Below are 23063 nucleotides of genomic sequence, written 5' to 3'. Positions count from 1 at the left end.
CAGTATTATTCTGATTATAAGGGGGAAATGAGATTTAGTGGTATACTTAACTCCACAAGTTAATTGACAGCTCTTGAATAATAACTTCCTTTACAGTTTTCTTTTTTGGGGAGCTAACATATTATCTGGATTGGCAGTGATCAATTGTTTCCTTGGCCATGCTTGTAAAGAGCACTGGATATACCGTAGATCAGTGGTTCTCAAACTGGTGGGTCGTGACCCACCAGTTAGTGTAAAGGTTCCCCTGTCCCTTGAAGGGGCGGGGGAAGGGGAGAGGTAGGGAAGTGATCCCCAGGATCGCGTCCATTTGGGGGGGTGAGGGGGGTACTTGTCACTTACTTTTAGAAGGCAGGGCTGTAGCAGGCTGCAGGAGGTGTGGGGAGCCCTGCGCAGCCCTGCACAGTGCTCCCCAAGGCTTGGAACTTTCTCTGAAAGCGGGTGCAAAGCGCTTCCTGCAAAACGGAAGTGCTTTGCACCCACTTTCAGTGAAAGTTCCAAGCCTGTGCAGTGTTGGCAGCTAGATATAGTAATATGGGAAACCAAACGCACTTCTAAGTCTTTCTAAAATCTTTTAAATATAGAAAATCATTGCAGAAAATTAGCATAATCATATTTAGGCTCACACCAGAATGAAAGTGTCCTGTGTGCACCAAAACATACTTCTGCAGCAGCTGTAGACCCACAGCTGTGTCCCTGAGCTCCTATACACTCCTTCATGGCAAGCAGATCTACACACCAAAGAACTACTGTAGCAAGCCAGTTTTCTCCCAGATTTGACACTGTGTTAAGGAGTGTCACTGATGCATTCCTTGGCCAAGCACATATGGCTTTTGGTGGAGGCAACAGCCACACACCCAGCACTCTACGCTGGCAGCAACTTTCAGGTGAGATAGGAAACATAAGATTCCAGGAAATTTCTGGGCTACTTTCTTTGGCTTCCTTTTTGACCCTGGGCCTGGGTATAAATTATCCCTTTAACCCCCCCCCCCCCCACCACCATGGGCCCTGAATGGAACAATTTGTTCAGTTCAGGCATACTAGGTAAGAGTTTTGCTATTTAATTAAAGTGTGGAAACCTACACTGAACAACTAACCTGCAAAATGTCTGAAAAGACCCCTAGGGTACTGTACAGGGTAGTTAGCATGTTTCTAGTGCTGCTCTCTTGCTGTAGTTAAGCCATTTCTGCCCAACGTTGCATGTACGCAACAGGGACCAAACCTGTGGGCTGGGCAAAAGTCGATTAATACTTCCTGAATGGAAGACTTGGCCTGCTAACACATTGAAGGTTATCAGAAATCCAATGCCTGTAAAACCGTGGTAGAAAAGGAGAGAAAATGATTGTGAATCAAGCTTTCTTTAATGGTCCTGGAATATTAATTTCAGAATTCCTGCAGATTAATACAGATGCTCAAGGACATAGCTGGCAATGTATTTAACAGCAATCAGAGTTTCTTCGCAAGTTGGCTTGATCTGAGACTCAGGAAGCACAAAGCCATATCGGCCTGTGTCACGCAGTTCAAAGGTGAACGAGTACTTGATGCCTTGGTCATAAGCCCAGTCATCAGAACCCCCAGCAGCAGGATCTGCAAGGATGAAGGGAAAAAAGTGCATCCTTTGTAAACTAGAGCTCTGGCAACTAAAGCATAACTTTAGTTCCGCATACTGTATCATCACTATATGACGGGGGGTGGGAAACTAAGTGGTAACAGACTGCTCCTCCTCTCACTTCCCTGAATTTTCCTATGGAATTGAGCTGTATAGTCAAACCCTGTTTATCATTTGACCCACTCAACAGACAACCAGCTGATCTAATATTATTGTTTGTCAACAGCCAGGCCAACTCTATGGCATGTTGCGCTTTGAGATGGCTGCAAAGCTCACTGTTCCACCAGGACACGTGTTCCAGCAGCACAGCAGCTTGATAGGATTGGGCTGTTACACTATTTGATACCTAAAACACAAAATGGAGTCTCAGCAATGCAGTGCGGCTAAGGGGAAATTGCAAGATGAGAATGTCGTGCTCAGGCATAGGAAACTCAGCATGAGATTATAGGGTTCCCCGCCCCCCCTTCGCTAGGCTGGTTCTTCCCATGCTGTTAAGTTCTAAAGCATTGAATTGGAAAGGTGAGAAGCATCTGAATAGACAAGTCCTCAGTGATTCTCAATGGCAGTTATTATATATGGACCTTACAGGAATACTTACAGATTGTTGATGCTCCTGGACCGTATGTGTATTTTGTGCCATGCAGTGTAGCTAGCTCTTTCACGGCAGCTTTAGAGATGGCATGCTGTAGGGAGAAAGGAAACATGCAGTAGCTTTACTCATAAAATCTGAACCATGTTGCTAGTTTGCAGATGGTTTTGTTCTAGGGATTAGATATGGTGTGACTTATTTTAATGCTCATTACTCTTTTCAACTTCTTTAACACCAGAGTAAGAGCCCAATTTTGAGCTCCGCGTGTCAGCTTACCGCCGGTGCACACTGTCGCAAATGTGCTGTAACGCATGTTTGCAAGTCCTAATGCCAGGTGAGTGCTGGTGCTAGCCGAACGCTGGCTGGCACTGGACTAGCGCCAGGCAGGCACCCGGCCTCCGCCGCTTGGCAGTTGCATGGGCTGCCGAGGAGCGGAGAAGAAAGCAGAGCGGAGCGGAGAAGAAAGCAGGGGGAGGAGGCATTCCGGGGAGTAGGGAGGTGGGCAGAGGGCAGGGAGGAGGCATGATGGGGAGGCAGTGAGAGTTTGGGGGAAGGTGTGCCGGGGGAGGGAGCAGGGAGGAAGTAGGTGGGAGCAGTGGAGTGATGCTGCACTGAATCCTGAGCCTCCGTGTTGGTCTCGCCACCTGATACGAAGGCTTTTATCTCACCAGTAGTAAAAAAATTTACCTCACCCATTGCATGTCTACTCCCTTTACCCAGGGGAAAGGAACAAAAGTCCCCTTTTCCCGAGGTGCTACCCGCAGCTGCCTTGGGTGTGCATGATGCAGCGGCGGCTGTTTTCAGTGCTGCCACTGTCACACACTCTGGGCAGCTCAGAATTGGGCTCTTACTCTACTAATGTTGATGAAGACAACAAATAATAATTATCTCTTGTTTGCAAATCTCAGTTATCAAATCTAAATGTGTATCCACGTCTATTCTGATGCCATACAAGTTATCAAAAAGCTGCTTGCTTGTTCTCCACTCTGTGATTATAAAAAGGCCAACCAGTGTACCTGTTCATACTGATGTACACATATAAGTATTCTACAATCCTTATCCAGAGACACTTACAGTAGGATCAACAGCAACTAGAATTACCAGACCTGAGTCTGCTGAGAAGTTATTGGTATGGACCTAGGAGCTACACAATTCTATTTTCTTTTAATGATTCATAATGATTAAAAAAAAACAAAACAACTTAGCCCAATGCAGCAGACTTAAATTCCATGTTTGCCTTTTCTCTTTCAAATCACACTGTTTAAAATCAGATATATGGATTGTAGATGACTTTTATGAAAACCACATGCTGCTGTTTATCTACCATCCGGAGGTTTGCATATTCAAGATGATAAAACAGCAAGCCTTGTGCTTTTTGACAGTTAATAGGTTAGGGAGAGTAGCTGATGGTCGTTGCTCAAACCATCAGTTTAAATTTGCCTTAATAAAATCAGTGCTGTTTGAAATCTGTCCAGGGACCCACAACGATGCTTGCAAAACTGACAATACAATTGCTACCTATGGGCAGCTCTTGTTGACACTAGGTATTGGCAACCTTCAGTCTCGAAAGACTATGGTATCGCGCTCTGAAAGGTCTTAATTAATTTAAATGGTTTATACCCTGTACCTTCAATTAAAAATAAAAACTGCCAGGGTGGCATTAGAGTGTATGAAACCAAAAGAATAAAACACAATGAAATGATCAGATAACAGTAATAGGCTGCAATCCTATCCACGCTTACCTGGGAGTGGTATAGCCCAATTGACTATAATGAGACTCAGGGCCTAATTCTAATGGGCCACAGCACCAGTGGTGAGCTCTAGCGCCAGCACTGGGTGTCATAAATGTGCCATAAAGCACTTTTATCTCACCCTATGAGTAGGAAGCACTGGTACTGGGTCCAGTGCCGGATGGATGCCACATAGAGTAAGGTAAGAGCACCATGCGGCAGTAAGGCCTTTCGGGGCTGGGGGAGGGCAGGATGGGGGAGGAACCAGCCCAAAGGGGTGTGTGTGGCGATGGCAGCAGGCTTTGTTGCCATATCCTATCCTCCCTCCTGGCCTGGGCCGATACAGAACTCCTTGGCTCTGTGCCTGCTCAAACACAACTGCAGAGCCAGGGACACCCATTGCTGCCAGCTGCTGTATACCTGGGGTAAGGGAGCAGATCTCCCTTCCCCCAAGGAGACCTCCAGTGGTGTCCTGACACTCAAAGGATCCTGCAGTCACCATTTTGGCGCTGTTGGAACCATGGATGCTGGTGACCACAGGATTAGGCTGCCCATTCTGAGAAGATGTCCTTTGGGTTGTCAGATCCTAATGAGATCCTATGCTTTTCATCCTGTACAATGGTGGTACTTGGATTTTTCATGCTTCTTTTTAGTTTTATTTTGATGCTCTTCTGTTTTCTGAAGCTTAGCTTGGTCTGACTCCCATCGCACACTATGGGAATGGAAATCCCAAGGTGTAGCTGCATGATAAGATTGCCTCGCTTGTCCAAACCAACACTCCATCTAGCCCAGCATTCTGTTTCCAACAGGATGTAGTCAGATGCCTTGGGAGGTCAGTTGTTGAGGCAGGTAGGTCAGTTGTTGATAGGCTTATTATAAGGCACATATAAGGCACATAACACAAAACTAAGGTGGTTTTTATATTTTTAGAATTGCATTACACCCATATACATCTGGCATTGGCCACTATGCATAGGTGGACTTATTTCAGAAAAGTGAGAATACAGAGCATCTAAAGCTTCATGTTATAAAGAAGTTACCTATTAAGAGAAAAAAAGATTTGAGCAAAATGTTTATGTAACTATGATAAAGATATTATGCATTTTCTTAGGTCTGGAACTGTCTTCACCTGGCCTGCCGGTATATAATACAGAGAAATTGGATCTTCTTTTATTCTCAGACTTTTCAAATATTTACAGCCAGTTACCCACCACACTACCAATTTTCAATACCTTTTTTCCAGGCAAGTACAAATAAGGGTTGGACGAGTTGTGCTCATTTTGTTGGAACGGATGGGAACATAGGATGATCTAATCAAGAATCTAGGCCAAAGTATGAGTGAATTCAAAATACAGCTTGAAATGTTTCTAAAAAAAGTGATTAAATATATACAGACTTTTACTAGCTCAATATAAATATTAAGAGAAAGCTGAAAGAAAACTCCAGCTGTAAAGAGAAGGACAGTTGGCCTTTACCAAAGAACATTATTCAAGTGCTATGGGGAAGAGAAGTTGCTTTAATTAGGAGATGTAATTTTTGATATCATTTATCATACATGTGCATGTGTGCACATGCAAGTGTCAGGGGTGCAATAAAATGAATTGTGGAAGAAGTTGTGAAACCTGGGGAATGTACTTTGGGAATGATACATTTCTTCCAAGAAACTATCATGGTTATTGCGTAACATCTGTGAGAATTCTAGAGTGGACTCTTTCTCCTGTTTTGGAGACAGCTTAAAGGACAGTTAAAAGACAGCTTAAAGGACAATTAAAATAACAAAAAGTTAAACATATGTTAAAACATACATTAACAACCCAATCCTATTGGGGCCATATGCTATCAGGACAAGTATTCCACCAGTACAGACTGCCTTACAGCAGTTGCAAACAGCTCTCCAGCAGAGTTGAGTGCTGCCAGAGTGCTGACAGGGAGGCTGGAGCCTTCCCCCTTATACCAATAGATCAGCAAAGATACCTGACACAGGTAGGATGGTAGGAGAAGCTTAGGATGGAGGGGGCAGAGCAGGGCGGCGACTGGAGTGGAGGGATGGTGGATTGGGTCTGGGAAGTGCAGGGTTCAGTGGCAGTGGCAGCCACTAAATCCACCCTCCCCCTTCCCAGACCTGACCCTGTAGCATGGGTCCATGTGGATCTGAGCCAGCAAAGTTGGTGGCACAGGTCTGAGTAGACCCATGCACACCAGAGACATTTATCCCCTGGTAAAGGTAACAATTGTTCCCTTACCCAAATGAGACCTCCATGACTCCCCTCTCCCCTGGCAGGATGCGGTGATAGCCATTTTGGCTTGGCTGCATTAATTGGAGGGCGGGGAGAGATAGGATTAGACTGTAAAACAACCAATTAAATTAGAAAAGTGAAACAGCAGGTCAGTTGGAGAGATAACAGAGGAGTCAACCCAAATTATGGAAAGGAAAGGAAACATTTTCAAAAGATGCTGGGCCAATGAAGGGCCAACCTAATTTCTGAAGGAAAGGAGATCCACGCATGAGAAAGACAACATTAATCCAGGAGCATATGTGGTCATAACTGCATCCTACTCTTAAAAAGCCCTCACAGTAGCCACAAGAAGATGAATCCCCATCTTTGAACTTTCTATGCCCCCTGGAAGTAGATAAGGAGCCACATGATTGTTGCAACATAAAATAACTGTTACATTAAATACCATAAACTTGCACTAACTTGAAAAGTTAGTCACATTGAGGCAGTCATGCTTCAAGCATCCACATGCTTTGGGTCTAGCTGACCTTCAACACAGCCAGGTTGTGTTACATGTGTTAGCCGATGCAAAAACAAGCTAGGGCTGTCCAAGTCCATTTTAATAGGATAATAAAAATCTACACTCAACCTGTCCCTATATTTGGCCATCTCCAATGGATGTTTGTCTAGTCTCCATTTAAAACTTCCTAGGAAGGAAATGTTACAGGAAAGCAGGGCTGGCAACCAGGACCTGGAACAACAGAGGAGTTGGGAACCCCTTGCATGCACAGAGTGCATATGTATCAGAACTTCCCCACATGCAGATTTCACTCTTTGCTTTCCTTTTTCCCCCCCTTCCTCTCTCAATCTTTTCTCACTGCTTACTGGAAGCTTGGTCTAGTGATGGAACATAGTTTCTTTCCCTCCTGAGTTCCAAGGCTAGCTCCCACAGAAACTGTGATAATGCAAGGGGTTGTGGAACCAAGTCCTATTGACCAGCAGAGTGGAGGAAGAATCTAGGAGAGGCTTGCACAAGCCCTTCTTCTTTCCCTCACCCCACTGGCCAATTGGCCTGCTTGCATGGCTGTTTGCATTGTTATGGCAGGGGTCATGGGAACAAGCCCTGGCTGCTGCATCAGTCATGGTAGCCTAAATATGTCAGGGTCACACTGTGCAACTTGCATACAGAGTTAGGAAAAAAATAAGGATTATGTTAAATACCATAAACTTGCTCAAGTAAGCTTGGAAGAGATAGTCATACTGAGGCAATCACGCTTCAAGCATTCGCATCCTTTGGGTCTAGCTAACCTTCAGCATAGCCAGGCTGTGTTACATCTAGCCAATGCTAAAACAATGTAGGGCAGTACAATTCTATACCTTCTTAATGGACTTTTGCAACTCCTGAAGCAGCTCCCCACAGATGTGCATCATGACCCCACATGGGGTGTTTGCCCCACTTGACAACACTACTGAAGTAATCGCTGCAGGAAAGCATCCTCCTTTCACCGCTACAGTCCTGAGTGGTGAAAATTAAGAACATAAGAACAGCCCCACTGGATCAGGCCATAGGCCCATCTAGTCCAGCTTCCTGTATCTCACAGCGGCCCACCAAATGCCGCAGGGAGCACACCAGATAGCAAGAGACCTCATCCTGGTGCCCTCCCTTGCATCTGGCATTCAGACATAGCCCATTTCTAAAATCAGGAGGTTGCACATGTACATCATGGCTTGTAACCCGTAATGGATTTTTCCTCCAGAAACTTGTCCAGTCCCCTTTTAAAGGCGTCCAGGCCAGACACCATACCACATCCTGTGGCAAGGAGTTCCACGGACCAACCACACGCTGAGTAAAGAAATATTTTCTTTTGTCTGTTCTAACTCTCCCAACACTCAATTTTAGTGGATGTCCCCTGGTTCTGGTGTTTTGTGAGAGTGTAAAGAGCATCTCTCTGTCCATCCATTGTTCCTGCTTCCAACTCATCTGGAAGCCTGAGTAGAGTCTATGCATACAGAAGTCATATACACATAGGCTCTCCCTACAAGATCAGTAGTCCTGGAAAATGCAACCGGGAACACCAATCACTTGTACAGAACCTGCATGGGTGCGACTTGAATGTGTGTAGGGCTCTATTCAAACCATCAGTTGAACATATGATGTTGAGAGCAGGAACAGTGGACATGTTCCCAATTTCCACCCACATGCATTCAGTGAATGCTTGAAAAGAAAGCATGCTTTCAAATGTACAAATGTATTAATCTGACTTAAATAAATGAGTCAGGAAAGAGGTGTTAACAGTGATAAATGAGCATGTGAAATATTGTTGACCACACATCTTATCATACATGGGGAAAGATGAAAGGGCAATCTACGTTTCCTTTAACGTATTAGATGCCAGGAAATCAGCATCCAAGATAAGATAACACTGATAAATCTTGCCTTTTCATTTCTTAAATGATTTATGGGCACTTTGTTGCACCAGAGACATTCACATAGAAGGCTGCAAATGCCATCCTCCACATCTTCCTAAGAATTCGGTCTCTAGGCTCAGTAATTTTGAGCTCTCTCCTTCTATGTAAATTTTCTTGAAAATAAGTTCCACTTTGTTCAATGGAACTAGTTATAGCAATCGAGCAGGATAGCAATTTAAGGTTTCAATCCTATACACATTTTCCTGAGACTAAATCCCATTGAATACAGTGGTACTTCTGACTAAATGTACATAAAATTGCACTTAGACATGTTTGAAACCTATTATATTGCACTCCATGCCATCTTTCTAATTTTTCTAACTAAAGACAAATTACTGAACACAAACCTACAGGTCCCACCAACCACTGGTATCAGTGGCAAAGTTTCATTTGATAGTAATAAATCTGGAAAGTATCTGCTTTCTGCTATTATTATTTTTGCTATATTTTAGATAAATAAGTTGGACTGTCAACTGATATAAGATTATTACAGCTCTAATTGTCCAAGTTTTAATCAATGAAAGGTAAATCTATTAATACCCTGAAAAATCTCAATGAAGATACTATCTCAAAGCTCTTAAAAAATAGGAGGGAGGGGTGATATTAGAGGGTGAATCTATTGGATCACCTATTGGAGGACTCTGGATAATCTGTACTGTACTATCATTGGACTTGTGGAAGGTGCATTAGGAAAATCTAGAACTGTATGGTGATTCTAGATTTTTCTTAAAGCTATGCACATAAAGTTAAGAAAAATCTTAACTTTTCTTGGTTGGTCTGTGGAACTCCTTGCCACAGGATGTGGTGACAGCATCTGGCCTGGACACCTTTAAAAGGGGATTGGACAAGTTTCTGGAGGAAAGATCCATTACAGGTACAAGCCATGATGTGTGTGCACAACCTCCTGATTTTAGAAATGGGCTATGTCAGAATGCCAGATGCAAGGGAGGGCACCAGGATGAGGTCTCTTGTTGTCTGGTGTGCTCCCTGGGGCATTTGGTGGGCCGCTGTGAGATACAGGAAGCTGGACTAGATGGGCCTATGGCCTGATCCAGTGGGGCTGTTCTTATGTTCTTAACTACAGTTCCCAGAATGCCTTGCAGGTCTTGTTATCTGGTGTGCTCCCCGGGGTATTTGGTGGGCCGCTGTGAGATACAGGAAGCTGGACTAGATGGGCCTATGGCCTGATCCAGTGGAGCTGTTCTTATGTTCTTATCTAAAATCACCATGTGACTCTAAATTTTCCTGCTGAAATTCTAAGCTGCCTCAATTCCCGCAGCAGCCAGTGAAATTTCTCCCAGAAGCCTGGAAGCAATATTATTGACCTCTGGAGAGGTGCCTCTTACTCACAGAGGCCAACAATGGGGTGCTCCCAAGTGGCAGGAGCCAGGCTGGCGTGTGTGGGAAGGAATGCCAGAGTAGATGGGACATACTGGGATGGTGCATACACTTTGAACACACACACACACACACACACACACACACACACAGGTTCAGAACCAGGTTATGTCTCATTGCCAGTACACCCTGGTGTTGGTGCTGATTTTCCTAAGTGCTGAGAAACTTATAATTTTGAAGTATTTACTAGTTTTGGAAACAAACCAAAAATAAAATCCATCTTTGAATTTCTTTCTTTCTTTTTTTAGACAAATTTGGCGGAGCTAGAAGCCCTCCTGTGTGATTTAAAAGGCTTCCATATGGCATTCATTGCATGTAAACAGCCACAGCCCAAGGTATCTCAGAAAGGATATCCTTGGTCACATTTGGACATGGTCCAGCAAACTGTGCAAGAGAACATGAAGGAATTCTGAATGTAGTGCGGTTTGGGATCTCAGTTTGGCTAGATTCCAGTCCTAAGAACTGCACAACTAGTTCTGCACATTCAAGGGAATTTGAGACTTACGTTTCTCCAGTATTGTGTGAGATGGCAAACTGCTTTTGTAGACTTTCAAGTGCAGCATGAGATATGGTCATGGGAACCTGCTATCTAAAGGGGGGGGAATGTCAAAATTCCCACTGGTCATGCCCAAACTCTTGAAGATGCCTAAAGTGGAGCCTGGCCTACATTTCTCTTTTGAGACAAACAATAGCGTGTGAAGTTTATGAACACTTTGTCAGAATCAAAGGCACAGAATGAGGGAGAAATGACTCCAGTTCTCTGGAATAATCAAAACGAAGACTCATTGGCTTCAGGAATAACACAATCTAGCATAACAAAACAGAATAAAAATCCTTTTTAAAGTGAAAAAGAGAGGCCTGTGTGGCCAGATGTCCAAGGCAAAAACCATTAAACTGTCCATACGCTTCCTCTCTGCCTCGAAATTCTGATAGTTCCACTTGGGAGCCATCATAAATCTGTCAGGATTCTATAGCTGTGTGGAGCCAGATTTTGCTTTGGCCTTGGACTTTTGGCAGCTGAAAAAGAGAATGGAAATACTCTTGATTTTTTTTAATGGTTTGTTTGTCATGTTGTGCTTAGAGCCAGCAACATCTACTCATTAATATTCCACAGCACTGAAGTAATTTTTTTCTGAGAATGTTCTTGCCCTTTTGAAAAAAAAATTGAAGAAAAGAAGGGAAACATGTTTTTATCAAATTTATAATGTTCCTAGGCTTTGAGTGTAGAAAGGGTGTGTCTTGAGCATGGCATAGGAGTAGATTCCCAATTCCTATTCCTATGTATCAGCCAAAGTAGCTAAGACAACAAATTCCAGTTCTCAGGGTGTCCCTTTACATTATGTGGTTCACAGACGCTTGAACAAATAACTGGAAAGAAAACTATTATTTTCTTGTGTCATTGCACACTTCCTCAGTAGTATTTAGATCCCAGTTGGAACCAAATCAGTGCTAAATAGTAGAAGTAATAGTAGCCACTTTGCGTAATGAAATACAGAATAAATTTACTCCTTCAGAAAACTGCCAAATAAAGTGGCAAATGAAGCCAAATGAAGTGAATTCTTCATACCTCTTAACACAGTGGTCTACTTTTGCTTGTTAAAGTCAGTTGCCCACTGGATCATGTTTATGTAACTGTTGTGAATGAAAACCGATTGGAACAAACTTCAAATGCTGTATAGGAAATGTTGGATTCTAATACTGCAATTGTAACATACTGAATGACAGCAATACAACAAAAGCAGAGGAGAATGAAACAGAGGAAGAACAAATATGATTCCTTATAAACCTTAGAGCACTGGAATGGGGTGGGAGCGGGGGCTGGACAAATTGGGTCCAGGAAGGGGGTGAGTTCAGTAGCAGCTGTGTCCGCTGAATCATAACTCCCTTCCCAGACCCCATCCTGTGCTGCGGGTCCATGCAAACCTGTGCCAGCAATTCCAGGAACACAGGTCTGAGTAGACTCCCTCGTGCTGCAGAGGCTTACCCCCACAGGATACTGGAGGCTTAGCCCCAGAAGAGACATCTGCAACTGCCCCCCCCACAGGATGCAGCAAGTAGCCATTATGGTGCTCATATTGAGGGACATTTGAGAGCTAAGGGCTCAGTCCTATCCAACTTTCCAGCGCTGATGCAGCCATCCCAATGGGGTATGTGCTGCATCCTCTTGTGATGGGGGCAGTCATGATGACCTTCTCAAGCTAAGGGAATGTTTGTCCCCTTACCTAGGGACTACACTGCGGCTGCATTGATGCTGGAAAGTAGGATAAGCTTGGGCCCTAAGTTGCCCAAGAAGAGAAAGGAAAACCACACTGGAAAAACTAAAATAACCCAAACTAAAACCAAAAGGGCAAGTTCACCACAAACTTTTTCACTTTCGAGTGGTTGGCAGCCATTTTGTTTCTTACCAATTCCACGTTGTCCTTTGTTACATCGTAAGTGTAAGAATATGGATACAGCAGGAGCTGGGAATAAGAGTGGATGGTCAAGTAAGCCTTGATGGTTGAGAGGTTTCCACGAATGAAATCAGCCAAGGCCTTGGTCTCCTTTTCAGATTCAGGTTTAGTGCCACAAAAAGTATCATCACATGGTCTTCCTGAAGCACCAACGCCTTTGGGTAGGAGGAAGAAACTGTATGAATGAATGAACGAACACTGACAATGACCGTGTTACAGAGCATTGACGTTGTTCAGTGGAAGCTCGTTTGTCCAACTTCCTAACCGCACAAAGAAGGCTAACTACAGGCAGGTGCAAAAGCATCCTGTTGTCTTTCTTTTAAAAGAAAAGCAGTGTCAAGGGAAGGGAACACACAGCTACCGCTGCATCCAAGTGACACTGTTGGGGTCACCAGAAGTCTTCTTGGGGGAAGGGGACTTTTATCCCCTTCCCCCAGGGAAAGCCCCAAACACCGCAATGGGGCTTCTCAAGTTTGTGTTAGCTATCTTGCTGGTGCAGACTTGAGAGCCTCCATATCAGGCTTTTCAGCCCAACACGGAGGATAGGATATGACGGAGCAGGGCTTGACCAGTCCCACCCACCTCTCATCCCGGTCCCACTAGCTGGGTTGCGAGCCAATTTCAGGTGGGTCCCCATTCATTTCAATGTGTATTTCATTTTTAATAGATTAGACTTGATACATGGTATGTGACTGCATTTGAGGAAATGTTACAGATCTATACTTTTAATATGTTACTATGCACATGCTTTTAACAGTGATAAGTCAATGGGGTTTGCTCCAGGGTGTGGATAGGATTGCAGCCTTTGGGATGAATGGGAAATTTTTTTTTTAAACAGATCAGCAACTGCTTGGGGCATTAGGAGGGTTCTTATTTATTTTAAATAAATTTTAAAACTTATACTTATTGTAAACTTTTAATTTTAACTTTGATTTTGTCATATGGAGGGGTGTAAAAAAATGTTTCCTGCTTGATGATATCACTTCCGACCATGACATCACTTCCAGGTTAATGACATCACTTCCAGTGGGTCCCAACAGATCGTCATTCTAAAAAGTGGGTCCCAGTGCTAAAAGGTTTGAGAACCACTGGCGTAAAGGATCAGACAGAAGTCAACTGAAAGGCTGGTTTGCACACTTTCTCTATGCCATAGTCTTTGCATTTGCTGTTTGAAGAAATTGACTGCCAGTGACTAATGAGACTAATTGACTGCTGCCTTGACTAATGAGAATTCACCACAAAGAAAGAGCAACACTAAATCCCATATTATTGTTTACTCCAACTTCCTCGTTATAAAGGGTGGTAGCCACAAAAGGAAGACAGACATATTAGAGTAGAAATTTTCCATTATGCTAAGGGCTGCCATCTCTTATAACACAACCTACTAATGACATCTCTGAGCCTATACCTCAGTAGTGGTGGGGCACATGCTTTGCTTGTTTAAAGTTCCAGGTTCACTTGCTAGGTATTTCCAGTTTAAACAATTCTGGTAACAGGTGTGGGAAAAGGCCTCTTCCTGAGGCCTTAGCCCACAGTGGGCTAGACCAGGGGTGTCAAACAAATGTTATACAGAGGGCCAAAAAGCATTCATGGTGCCTGCTGAGGGCTGGAGGTGATGTCATTACACAGGAAGTGATGTCATTAAACAGGTCAAAACCAGAAATAAACACTCTGTTCTCATGTAGGAACTCATTAGCTACTAATGACAGGAGAGAAAATACACAAATCTTGATCATATTTCAAGATATGGGAGAGCCCAATTACCATGTGGGCCACCCTTTCAACAGTGTCACCTCAGCATTGCACAGCAGTTGAGAGCCCAAGGGCCAGAAAAAAACTTCCACAGGCCACATCCGGCCCCCGGGCCTTATGTTTGACATCCCTGGCCTAGACAGATAAATATGACTCAGTAAAAGGCAGTTTCATAAGTTCATATGCCTCTTTTACCGGTAGATTGAATAAGTGTACTGATTTGCTGGAATGCAAATGTATGAATTTATTTAACACTGTATTACTTTGCCATGTGACTTGCAACATAAAATGCATGAAAAGAAGTAAAGTTTTCTAGACTTGAAGTAATCCAGCCTGACTGAAAAAAAAACAACAAAACTTTGAGCAGTTTCTAGGGATCTATTAAAGTGTTTGGCAACAAAGACAAAAGAGTGTCGTTGTCAATGGTCTGTACATAAGCTTCTCTTTCTATAGAAACAAGCTGTTTTCTTTGAGAAGATTAAGTACGTTTCTACTCCTGGTTAGCAGAAAGAAACGCATGTGTGAAGTAATATGGAATGAGTTGTATGAATTAAAAATCACAGACTGCTGGACTACTTTTCCTCTGCGTGGGTATTTAATCTCACACTGAAAATTACATTCTTTGCACTTCATTCCCTCTCCACTCCATTACCTTCTCAATAACCTGAAAATGCCAGATAGCATATTGTCCTCTGAAATATTGCATCCTATGCTTGGAGGTTTTAAAGCCCAATCCTAACTAACTTTTCAGCACCAAAGTAATTGCAAAGCAGCCTCAAGGTAAGGGAACAAACATTCCCTAACCTTGAAGAGGCCTTCATGTCTGACCCATCATTGCAGGATGCAGTGCTTGCCCTGTTAGCAGTTGCATTGGTGCTGTAGTGTTGGTTAGCATCCTACACAAGTATATTCAGAAGTAAATACCATTGAGTTCAATGGGACTTACTCCAAGGTACGTGTGTATAGTCCTTCCTTCCTTCCTTCCTTCCTTCCTTCCTTCCCTATGCTGATTCTCAGGTCAGACTATATAATATGAAAATATATACTTACTACACCATCCAGCATTAAAATTTCTGTTGGGATCAGTACCAATGCAACTGCTGCCAGCATTCACGGAACGAGTCTTCCTCCACATGCGATTCTGAAATGCAGCACATCAGTAAATGTAAAATTTTAAAGACTACATTTGGCCCCTGCACTGGTGTTTTATTCAGAAAATGAATCTGCTACTTACATTTGTCCAAGTATAGACATAGCCATCAATATTCAAGACAGGCAAGACATAGAAGTCCAAATTGTCCAGAAGCTGGGTCATAATGGTTTCTTTTCCATAGGTTCGAACTGCCTAAGTACAGATCAAAGAGATATCCAATTAGGCTGAGCTCAAGGTATCTGGTTTTATATTTATGCTTATGAGTATCAAATGGAGCCTTCCATTTCTAGGGGCAGTGGTGCTGAGATATACGAGGAACTCAAAAGAGCACCAAACAGCATAGAAACAATTCAAATCTTAGGAGAGGTGATTCAGTAATTCATTTGGCAGCACTGAGTGTGCTAATAATTAAGCAAATATAGGAATTAATGAAAAGCTGGTATAGCCCTATACTTTTATGACACTTGAAATCACTGAACTCTACGACATACTGCATCTTGTTTTGGGCAACTGGAATATTTTCCTGCTGTGATAAAGCACCATGCAGAACCCAGTGTACAGTGATTTAAATAGAAAATGTTGAACTCCAAGCATGCTTTGTTAGGGTTCTGAATTCTTCCCATTTTAGGAACTTTATACATTTACGACAGAGAAGTCCCATTTCAAAAAAAAGGTAAAAATTTTGTATTTAAGATGAATATGGGGAAAATCACTGAACTCAGTAAGCTTTGCTTCCCAGTAAGCATGTTTAGGATTGGGCTGTTAGAGGCAACTGGGAAGATCAGTGTAGACAGAAACAAACCCCATTTAAATTGGCACTTGGCTGCAATCCAGCTCACAGGTATGAGAGCCATGATGGTGTGGTGGTTCGGGAATCAGATGGGCAGCCCAATCCTATCCCTGGTGGTGCCGCCGAGCGCAGTTGTGCCAAAAAGGCTATCACTGTATCCAGGGTCACTGGAGGTCTCTTTGGGGGAAGGAGACTTTTCCCCCAGGCCTCGCAATGGGAGGACTTCTCAAATTTGTGCTGGCTATTTTGCCAGCACAGACTTGAGGGCCTCCATGTCGGGTTTGCAACCTGACACAGAGGATAGGATCCGGCAGAACAGGGCTCTGCCAGTCCCACCCCTTCCCATTCTGGTTCCTCCCTCCACTCTGCCCTGCCCTTCCCCATCCTGGAACACCTCCCTCCACCCCCAAGGCCCTCACCGCTGCCTAGAACGCTTACTGTGCTCTGGGTGACGTCCTTTCATCACTGGGCCCAGTGCTAGCACTTCTTACACTCCAGGTGTCACAGGCATGCCTTATGACACATTTGTGACACCCACTGCCAGTGCTGAAGCTCAGCGCTGGTGCTCAGAGCCCATTGGAAGATCCAGGTTCAAATCCTCACTTAGCCACAAAGCTTCCTAGGTGACCTTGAGCCAGTCACTCTCTCTCAGCCTCACCTACCTCGCAGGGTTGTTGTGAGGACAAAAGGAACTTTGTATACCAATCTGAGCTCCTTGGAGGAAGGGTCGTACAAAAATGATGGAAAATAAATAAAAATAACCAAACAAGTTCAGTGGGGTGTATGTGCTGTTGTAATTCAGCTAGTTTCTAAAATCAGGTCCCATTCAAATGAGGTAAAATCTGACCCAGCAAGTAAGGCTGGTAGCTGCAGTAACCTCAACTACTAAGTGAGATAGCATGTTATTCTTTACTGGACAAGATAAGGAGAGCACATTCCCAAAGATGTGACTGGAGTGTCACTTTCAATTTCCAGAACTGCTTCTGCATACATATCTGAGCAGACAGGAGAGGAAGGCCTGTCACTATTGGGTGACTGCCAACACCACCAAGTCAAATATTTTAGCTTACTTGATTTGCATTTTAAGTGCCTGCCTTGGCTGCTACTGCTTCTTCCTCCCTCCCTCCCTGCCTCCCTCTTGCTCTCTCTTTCGCTCTCTCTCTCTCTGTATGTGTGTGTGTATGTTTTAATAAACCTGTAATGCAGGAACCTTTCAGAAACGTGAGACTCAAGCAGCTGGAAGTTCCATTTTAAGGTTATTCTGTCAAAAGCAAACACATGAGAACTTCACAGCTGTAAATATCACAGGACCAAAGCTTGTTCAGAACAGGCTGAAATGCCTCCCTGGCACACTTAAATGCCAGCGGTCATGGGCTGGCGGCCTCTGTGAGAATAACTGAAGCTGGCAGATTCAAGCCCACTAAATAGGACATTTGTCAGGGATGGGTGTTGTGAGCAAAGTTTGCAGGAATTTGGAGGAAGAACGATTAACACTTCTGCAAGGATCAATGTGGTCACTGTGAACAGTGCTCTCATTGCTCCTTTCTGGCTTTTGAACTAGTAACACACATGCACTGCCCTGCTCCTCTGACCTCATTTCCCTCCGAATGCCATCCCCATTTCCCAAATGACACCTCACTGCCAAGCTACTGCAGTAGGTCAGTCTTCAGGAGGCTCCTCTTCAGCTCAACCATTCAAAAAGGTGTGCACACCAGTGAATCCAATGGAAGTACAGAAAGGCATCCCCTGCCTCTTAACAAGATGAATGTCTACTTGGAGAATTTTTGCCATTTTTAAAAATTATGTATTTTTTATGTATAAGAAACTATATTACTCTTATTAAGAATATTTAGATACTGTTTTCAACCAAAAAAAGTTCACTTAGCAGTTTACATACACAAATCTTGTCTGTTCATCCACAGATTTTTCATCCACAGATTTGGCTCAATGCGGGTCCACCAACCCACCTTGAACCCCAAACAGGGATGAGCTGTAGCCCAGTTGCATCTGGAGGGCATTCTGAGAGCCGGGGAGGCCATGCAAGGCCTTCACAACTCTCAGAATGACTTCTAAGGCCTTGGGCTTAGAACATCACTTCTGGTTTTCGCCAAATGTGACCCTCAGACCCTCCGCAGCGCTCAGAATGACTTCTAAGGCCTCAGGGAGGCCTTAGAACATCACTTTTGGTTTTCAGGGAAAACAATGGGCTTCCCTAGCCCTCCAAAGTCCATGTAAGTCCTTTAAACGTCACTTCTGATTTTCACTGAAAACCAGGGAGGGACACTCTAAGGCCTCCCTGAGGCCTTAGAAGCCATTCTGAGCACTGTGGAGGCAGCATGTAGCCTCCATGGCACTCAGAATGCCCACTGGGTTCGAAGGATTAAAGGTGCCAAATCCATGGATTTCATTATTTGCGGATTTTGGTATCCGCAGAGGGTCTGAGAACAGACCCTCCATTGGGTACTGAGGAACCACATGTATGTAACAGCCTGACCAAAGTGTTCCAATGTTATGTTTCTAAGGTGCTTTCCTTTTGTATTTCCCTTTGATCTAATATTTCTTTTGTTGGTGTACTTCTCTGTTGTGCAATTTGAATTAGACCTTCCTTTTGGTTTGTGGAGCTGCACATAAGAAAAGCCTGATATCTTTGAAATAGTGCAACCAAGAGATTGCACTGTATCTTGGGATACAGTGACAAGATCTGAGGATTTCATTCAATGGACTCACATTCTGGGTTACACTATATACTGCACAACAACAGGAAAAGCGCCCCCAAAATTTAGTACTAGAAATAAAATTAAGAAAATAAAGTATATTATGTGCCTTGTAGGAAGGAGGAAAGATCACACCACAGGATATAGGAAAGAGAAGGATTTGCAAACCTTCTGGATAATATTGGGAAATCAAGTCTGAGGAATCTAGCACTTATGAATTTGGGCCCAGTCGTATCCAGCTTTCCAGAACTGATGCAGCTACAATGCAGCCCTGAAGTAAGGGACAAAGTTCTCTTACCTTGAGGAGGCCTACGTGACTCTCCCCCCACCCACTGCAGGATGCAGCACACACCTGTTGGCATGGCTGCATTGACATTGAAAAGTTGGATCAGACTGGGCCTTTAATTTTTTATTTTTTTTCCAGCTGGGTCAATGTGCTGTGCTATTCGAAGATATATTGTGGTCACCAACCTCTCTCACAAACCACTGGCAGAATGCAGGTGAGATCCATTCTCTGGCATGGAAGCCACAATCCATAAAGATGGCCTTTTTATTTGCACTAGGCTTCCCCACCTGCAATGAAATAAAATGAACAGCAAGCTTTGTATCATGCAAACAATTAACTGCCTTTCTTCAGAAAGCAGCCTTGAACTTCATTTCAGCGTAGCAAGAGTTTCAGCAGTGAAATTGCAACACAATGCATTAAACATTATTAGTGGCGCGGAAGAGAGAACTTGGTAGATAAAATTTGTTATGAAGAACTGAGAAGAGCTGCTAAAACCTGCTGAAATTCTCTCTTTTGCACATTTGTCATGCACAGGAGCCCTATCCTTTTCATCTGGTCTCCCCAGTAATGCATTCATTTTTTTAGGAATTTCCCAGTCACAGCCACATATGTACCAAACTGAAATGAATGGGGAGGGCATGACAGCAGTGCTTAGTGGATTGCACCCTTTGATTGTTTCCATGTAACAATTATCTAATCAATCAATCAATCAATCAATCAATCAATCAATCATCAAAGTGCTCTTGTGGGTCAGTCCTGTTGCTGAGATTTTAAATGGGAATATAAGTCTAGTAATTATGCATTTATCTAGTGGTTCTCAAACTGGGGTGTTACGATGCTCCAGCCTGAGGTTCCTGGACTCTGTCCCCTTAAGGGGGGCAGATTGCAAAACGGAGGCAGGATGCAATCGCTTCGCTTTCACTTTCTACAGCTAGGGGAGCCCTGTGGAGGGTCGCGCAAGGCTCCCTGCACCCCCAGGAGGCTGCTGCAGGGACCTGTAAGTGCATGCCAGTCCCTGCACCCTCCTTAGCGACACAATCCTGGGGACTGTGTCACTCTCTCCCCTCCGGCCCCGCAAGAATTTAGTGCAGCTCAAATTCTCCCTGAGAGTTTGAGAACCGCTACATTTATCTATTTGTCTGAAATGTTACAACCTTGTACTGCAGGATAGCTTGCAACCATATACAAAACAGCAATATTGAACAATAGGAGCAGCATAAAAACAATCATGGTAAGGCTTTAAAGGTTCTTCATTAAAGAGCAGAGCCAATAAATAGAGCTTCACTTAGTAATGTGGGTGCATGGTGAGCCTTCCTGCAGATTGCATTCCACAACCAGGAGTTCCACCACTGAGAACAATAGGAGCCCACTTCTTATTTGCCAGGACTCAGCAGGGGTTCTCAAGGAGAGCTTCCAAAGGTGATTTTAGTGTATGGACAGGTAGATGTGGAGAGAGATGACCCTTCAGGTACCCAGGTCCCAAACTTTAAAGTCCAGGTCTCTGAATGGTGGCTGGGACCTATTCTCATGGCCTTTTTAGCACATGGCAGCAACAAGAAAAGCCTATGCCATGCTGACTTCTAGCCAAGCCATGGTGTTCTGAGTAGGCCTGGTGAGTATCAAGGGCCTTCTTGGTGAACGAATATGCATAAACAGACTGCAAACCACTGAGAATATGTGCAAGGGCTAGTGATACAAAGAATCTGGACTGAATTCTGTCTGCACGAATACAAGCTGCTTAATATGGGTTGAAGCTGCTGGAAATCCATGGGCTCAGCTCATCACAAGCATCGGGTCTCAGCCGGGTAGTAAGCCAGTACTGGCTTCAGGGATAAGTAACATAAGACACATAAGTAAGCAAATTGTAATTCTTGTCCAGGCTATAATTTCATAGCATGGGAGACCATCCCATGGAACATTCCTTCTGCAATTCAGCTTCTGGTGGCACAGGATACACCCAAATTGCTGCTCCCTTTACTGTTTACTAGAACTGTAAAGTGCTGAAGTTCTGAAACAGGGATCTGATACCCAGAATAAGAACATGGCTAAACAATGGTCTTGTGTTTATATGGATTATATGGCAGAAATTACTTGAGAAAGGAAAAGCTGATTAATGGTTTGCTTCTTATGCCTAAAAGAAAAAAAAAAGGATTGAAGTTTATGGATCACTTTATAGCAAATCGGTTTACAAACAACAGATGGAGGACACAATTACGCAAAGGTAGATTACCATTTACCTTGCTTACAGGAATGCACATAAATTTATATGTGCAAACTGTCAAAGCTTTTATTACGGTCTGAGCTATTTGGAAAACCTTTACTATAAATCAAAAATGATAAAAATGTCATTGTAAAGGAATTTGCAAAATCTGCTTGGTTTCCTAAAGCATTTATTAAAAATACAAATCTGGAGTTTGTGAGGGCTTAATAAATATTGTTATTTCCTATGAGCCAATAGAAGACAGGACAACAAAATCAAAAGCTAATACCTTTAGGAGGTACATTGGACGTCCCTCAAAGGTTGTTCCTATCTGCAACCGAGAAACAAGACCTGGGTTCTCATTAGCAATGTCGGCAGTCCAAGCCTCTATCTGTTAAATTAAAAATACATAGATAAATGCAGTGAACGACATAAAAAACCACCTTATGTGCAATCCTATGCATATCTACTTGAGAAGGAAGCCAGAGTTCAATAAGACTTCCACCCAGGAAAATGTGTATAGGATTGCAGCCTAATGACATATCCAGGGTCAGTCCATTCAGGAGGCCAACTGAGGCAATTGTCTCATGCAGCTGATGGGTCAGGGATATCTAACTCTATTGCTTCTCATCTGCTCCATGGATTCAAAATGGAAGTGATAAATGGAGCAGAAGAGGTAGCAAGGGGAGAGGAGAATGATGGGTTAGAAATCAGATGATCTTCAGCCCATCACTTTCCTCTCCTCTGCTTTCCCTCTTCCACTCCATTCCCCACTTTAGTTTTTTCCCAGGAAATGAGAGGGACACAGGTGGAAGTTGGGATATCCCTGGGTAAGGGGAAGTGGCATTTGATATGCCTACTCAGGCACCAGAAAACATCCATAGAAAAGTGGAGGAGGATTTACCTTTTCCCAATTATTATATTTTTCATACTGGTATCCAGTGGACCGGACACGGTTGTTAAATTGTCCATTGAGCACATTCTGAAGGTTGTCAATCAGAATTCTGCAATAAAGCAATAACAAGACCAAGTCAATGTAGCATTTTTCTGACCCCTTAACACATGCCTGCCGTTCACACAGTAGACATCACGTCTTTCCCTTTTGCCTGCAAGCACCATATTCATGCATTGGAGCAATGCAGCTTCCTCTCCTGGAAACGAGTGAGAGATTTTGCAAAGCTGAAGGCAGTTTGATGGGGAAACCCACTTTTGCCTCCAAGAAATAGGTGTTTAGCATTTGGGGCTTTTTAAAAAAAAAAAAATCTGCAAAAATTGTTTGACTACAGGTGACAGGAGAAATGTGTTTCCAAGTTATTTTCAGATGTCTTTAAAAAAATCATCTGTCTGTAGAGCTGCATTCAGTGATTTTAGAGAACCCAGAGCCTTATGCATACATATTAGTTGGAATCAAAGGAAGTTCCATCTCCCTTTTTATCTTGAACCAGATGGCTATAGGGCAAAGACTTGTGTAGACGTAAATGTCCTTGATCGCTATGACCTGGATAAGAAGAGTGAGAGAGGCCCATTTGTTTGCAGTGCACCTCCAGCCTTCATAATGACCACTTGAACTGGTTACATTGACAAGATGTCAGGGCACTGCAGCTGCACATCAAAGGCTTGTATCTCCCCTTGCTGTCACAAGGACACTTCACTGAAGTTTGTCAGGGACAACCTCTCAGGAAATTGTGTCAATTCATTTTACTCAAG

General features: G+C 43.5%; 1 protein-coding gene across 1 annotated transcript; it reads right to left on the bottom strand.

Annotated features, from left to right (window-relative positions):
- Nucleotides 1-1356: 1356 nt before the first annotated feature.
- Nucleotides 1357-22804, bottom strand: LOC136643784 (carboxypeptidase B-like). The gene is made up of 9 exons (XM_066619117.1): nt 22751-22804; nt 22261-22360; nt 21646-21747; nt 19342-19443; nt 15448-15558; nt 15264-15354; nt 12414-12616; nt 2205-2289; nt 1357-1584 (listed from the first exon to the last, which is right to left on the bottom strand). Exons 1-9 carry the CDS (start codon nt 22777-22779, stop codon nt 1397-1399), a joined length of 1011 nt encoding a protein of 336 aa, XP_066475214.1. The 5' UTR covers nt 22780-22804; the 3' UTR covers nt 1357-1396.
- Between the last annotated feature and the right edge of the window lie 259 nt (nt 22805-23063).

This window comes from Tiliqua scincoides, chromosome 3 (assembly GCF_035046505.1).
Source record: "Tiliqua scincoides isolate rTilSci1 chromosome 3, rTilSci1.hap2, whole genome shotgun sequence".
NCBI classification, from domain to species: Eukaryota; Metazoa; Chordata; class Lepidosauria; order Squamata; family Scincidae; genus Tiliqua; species Tiliqua scincoides.
Note: the sequence above shows the minus strand (reverse complement) of the source record. Positions and strands in the feature narration are given on the sequence as shown.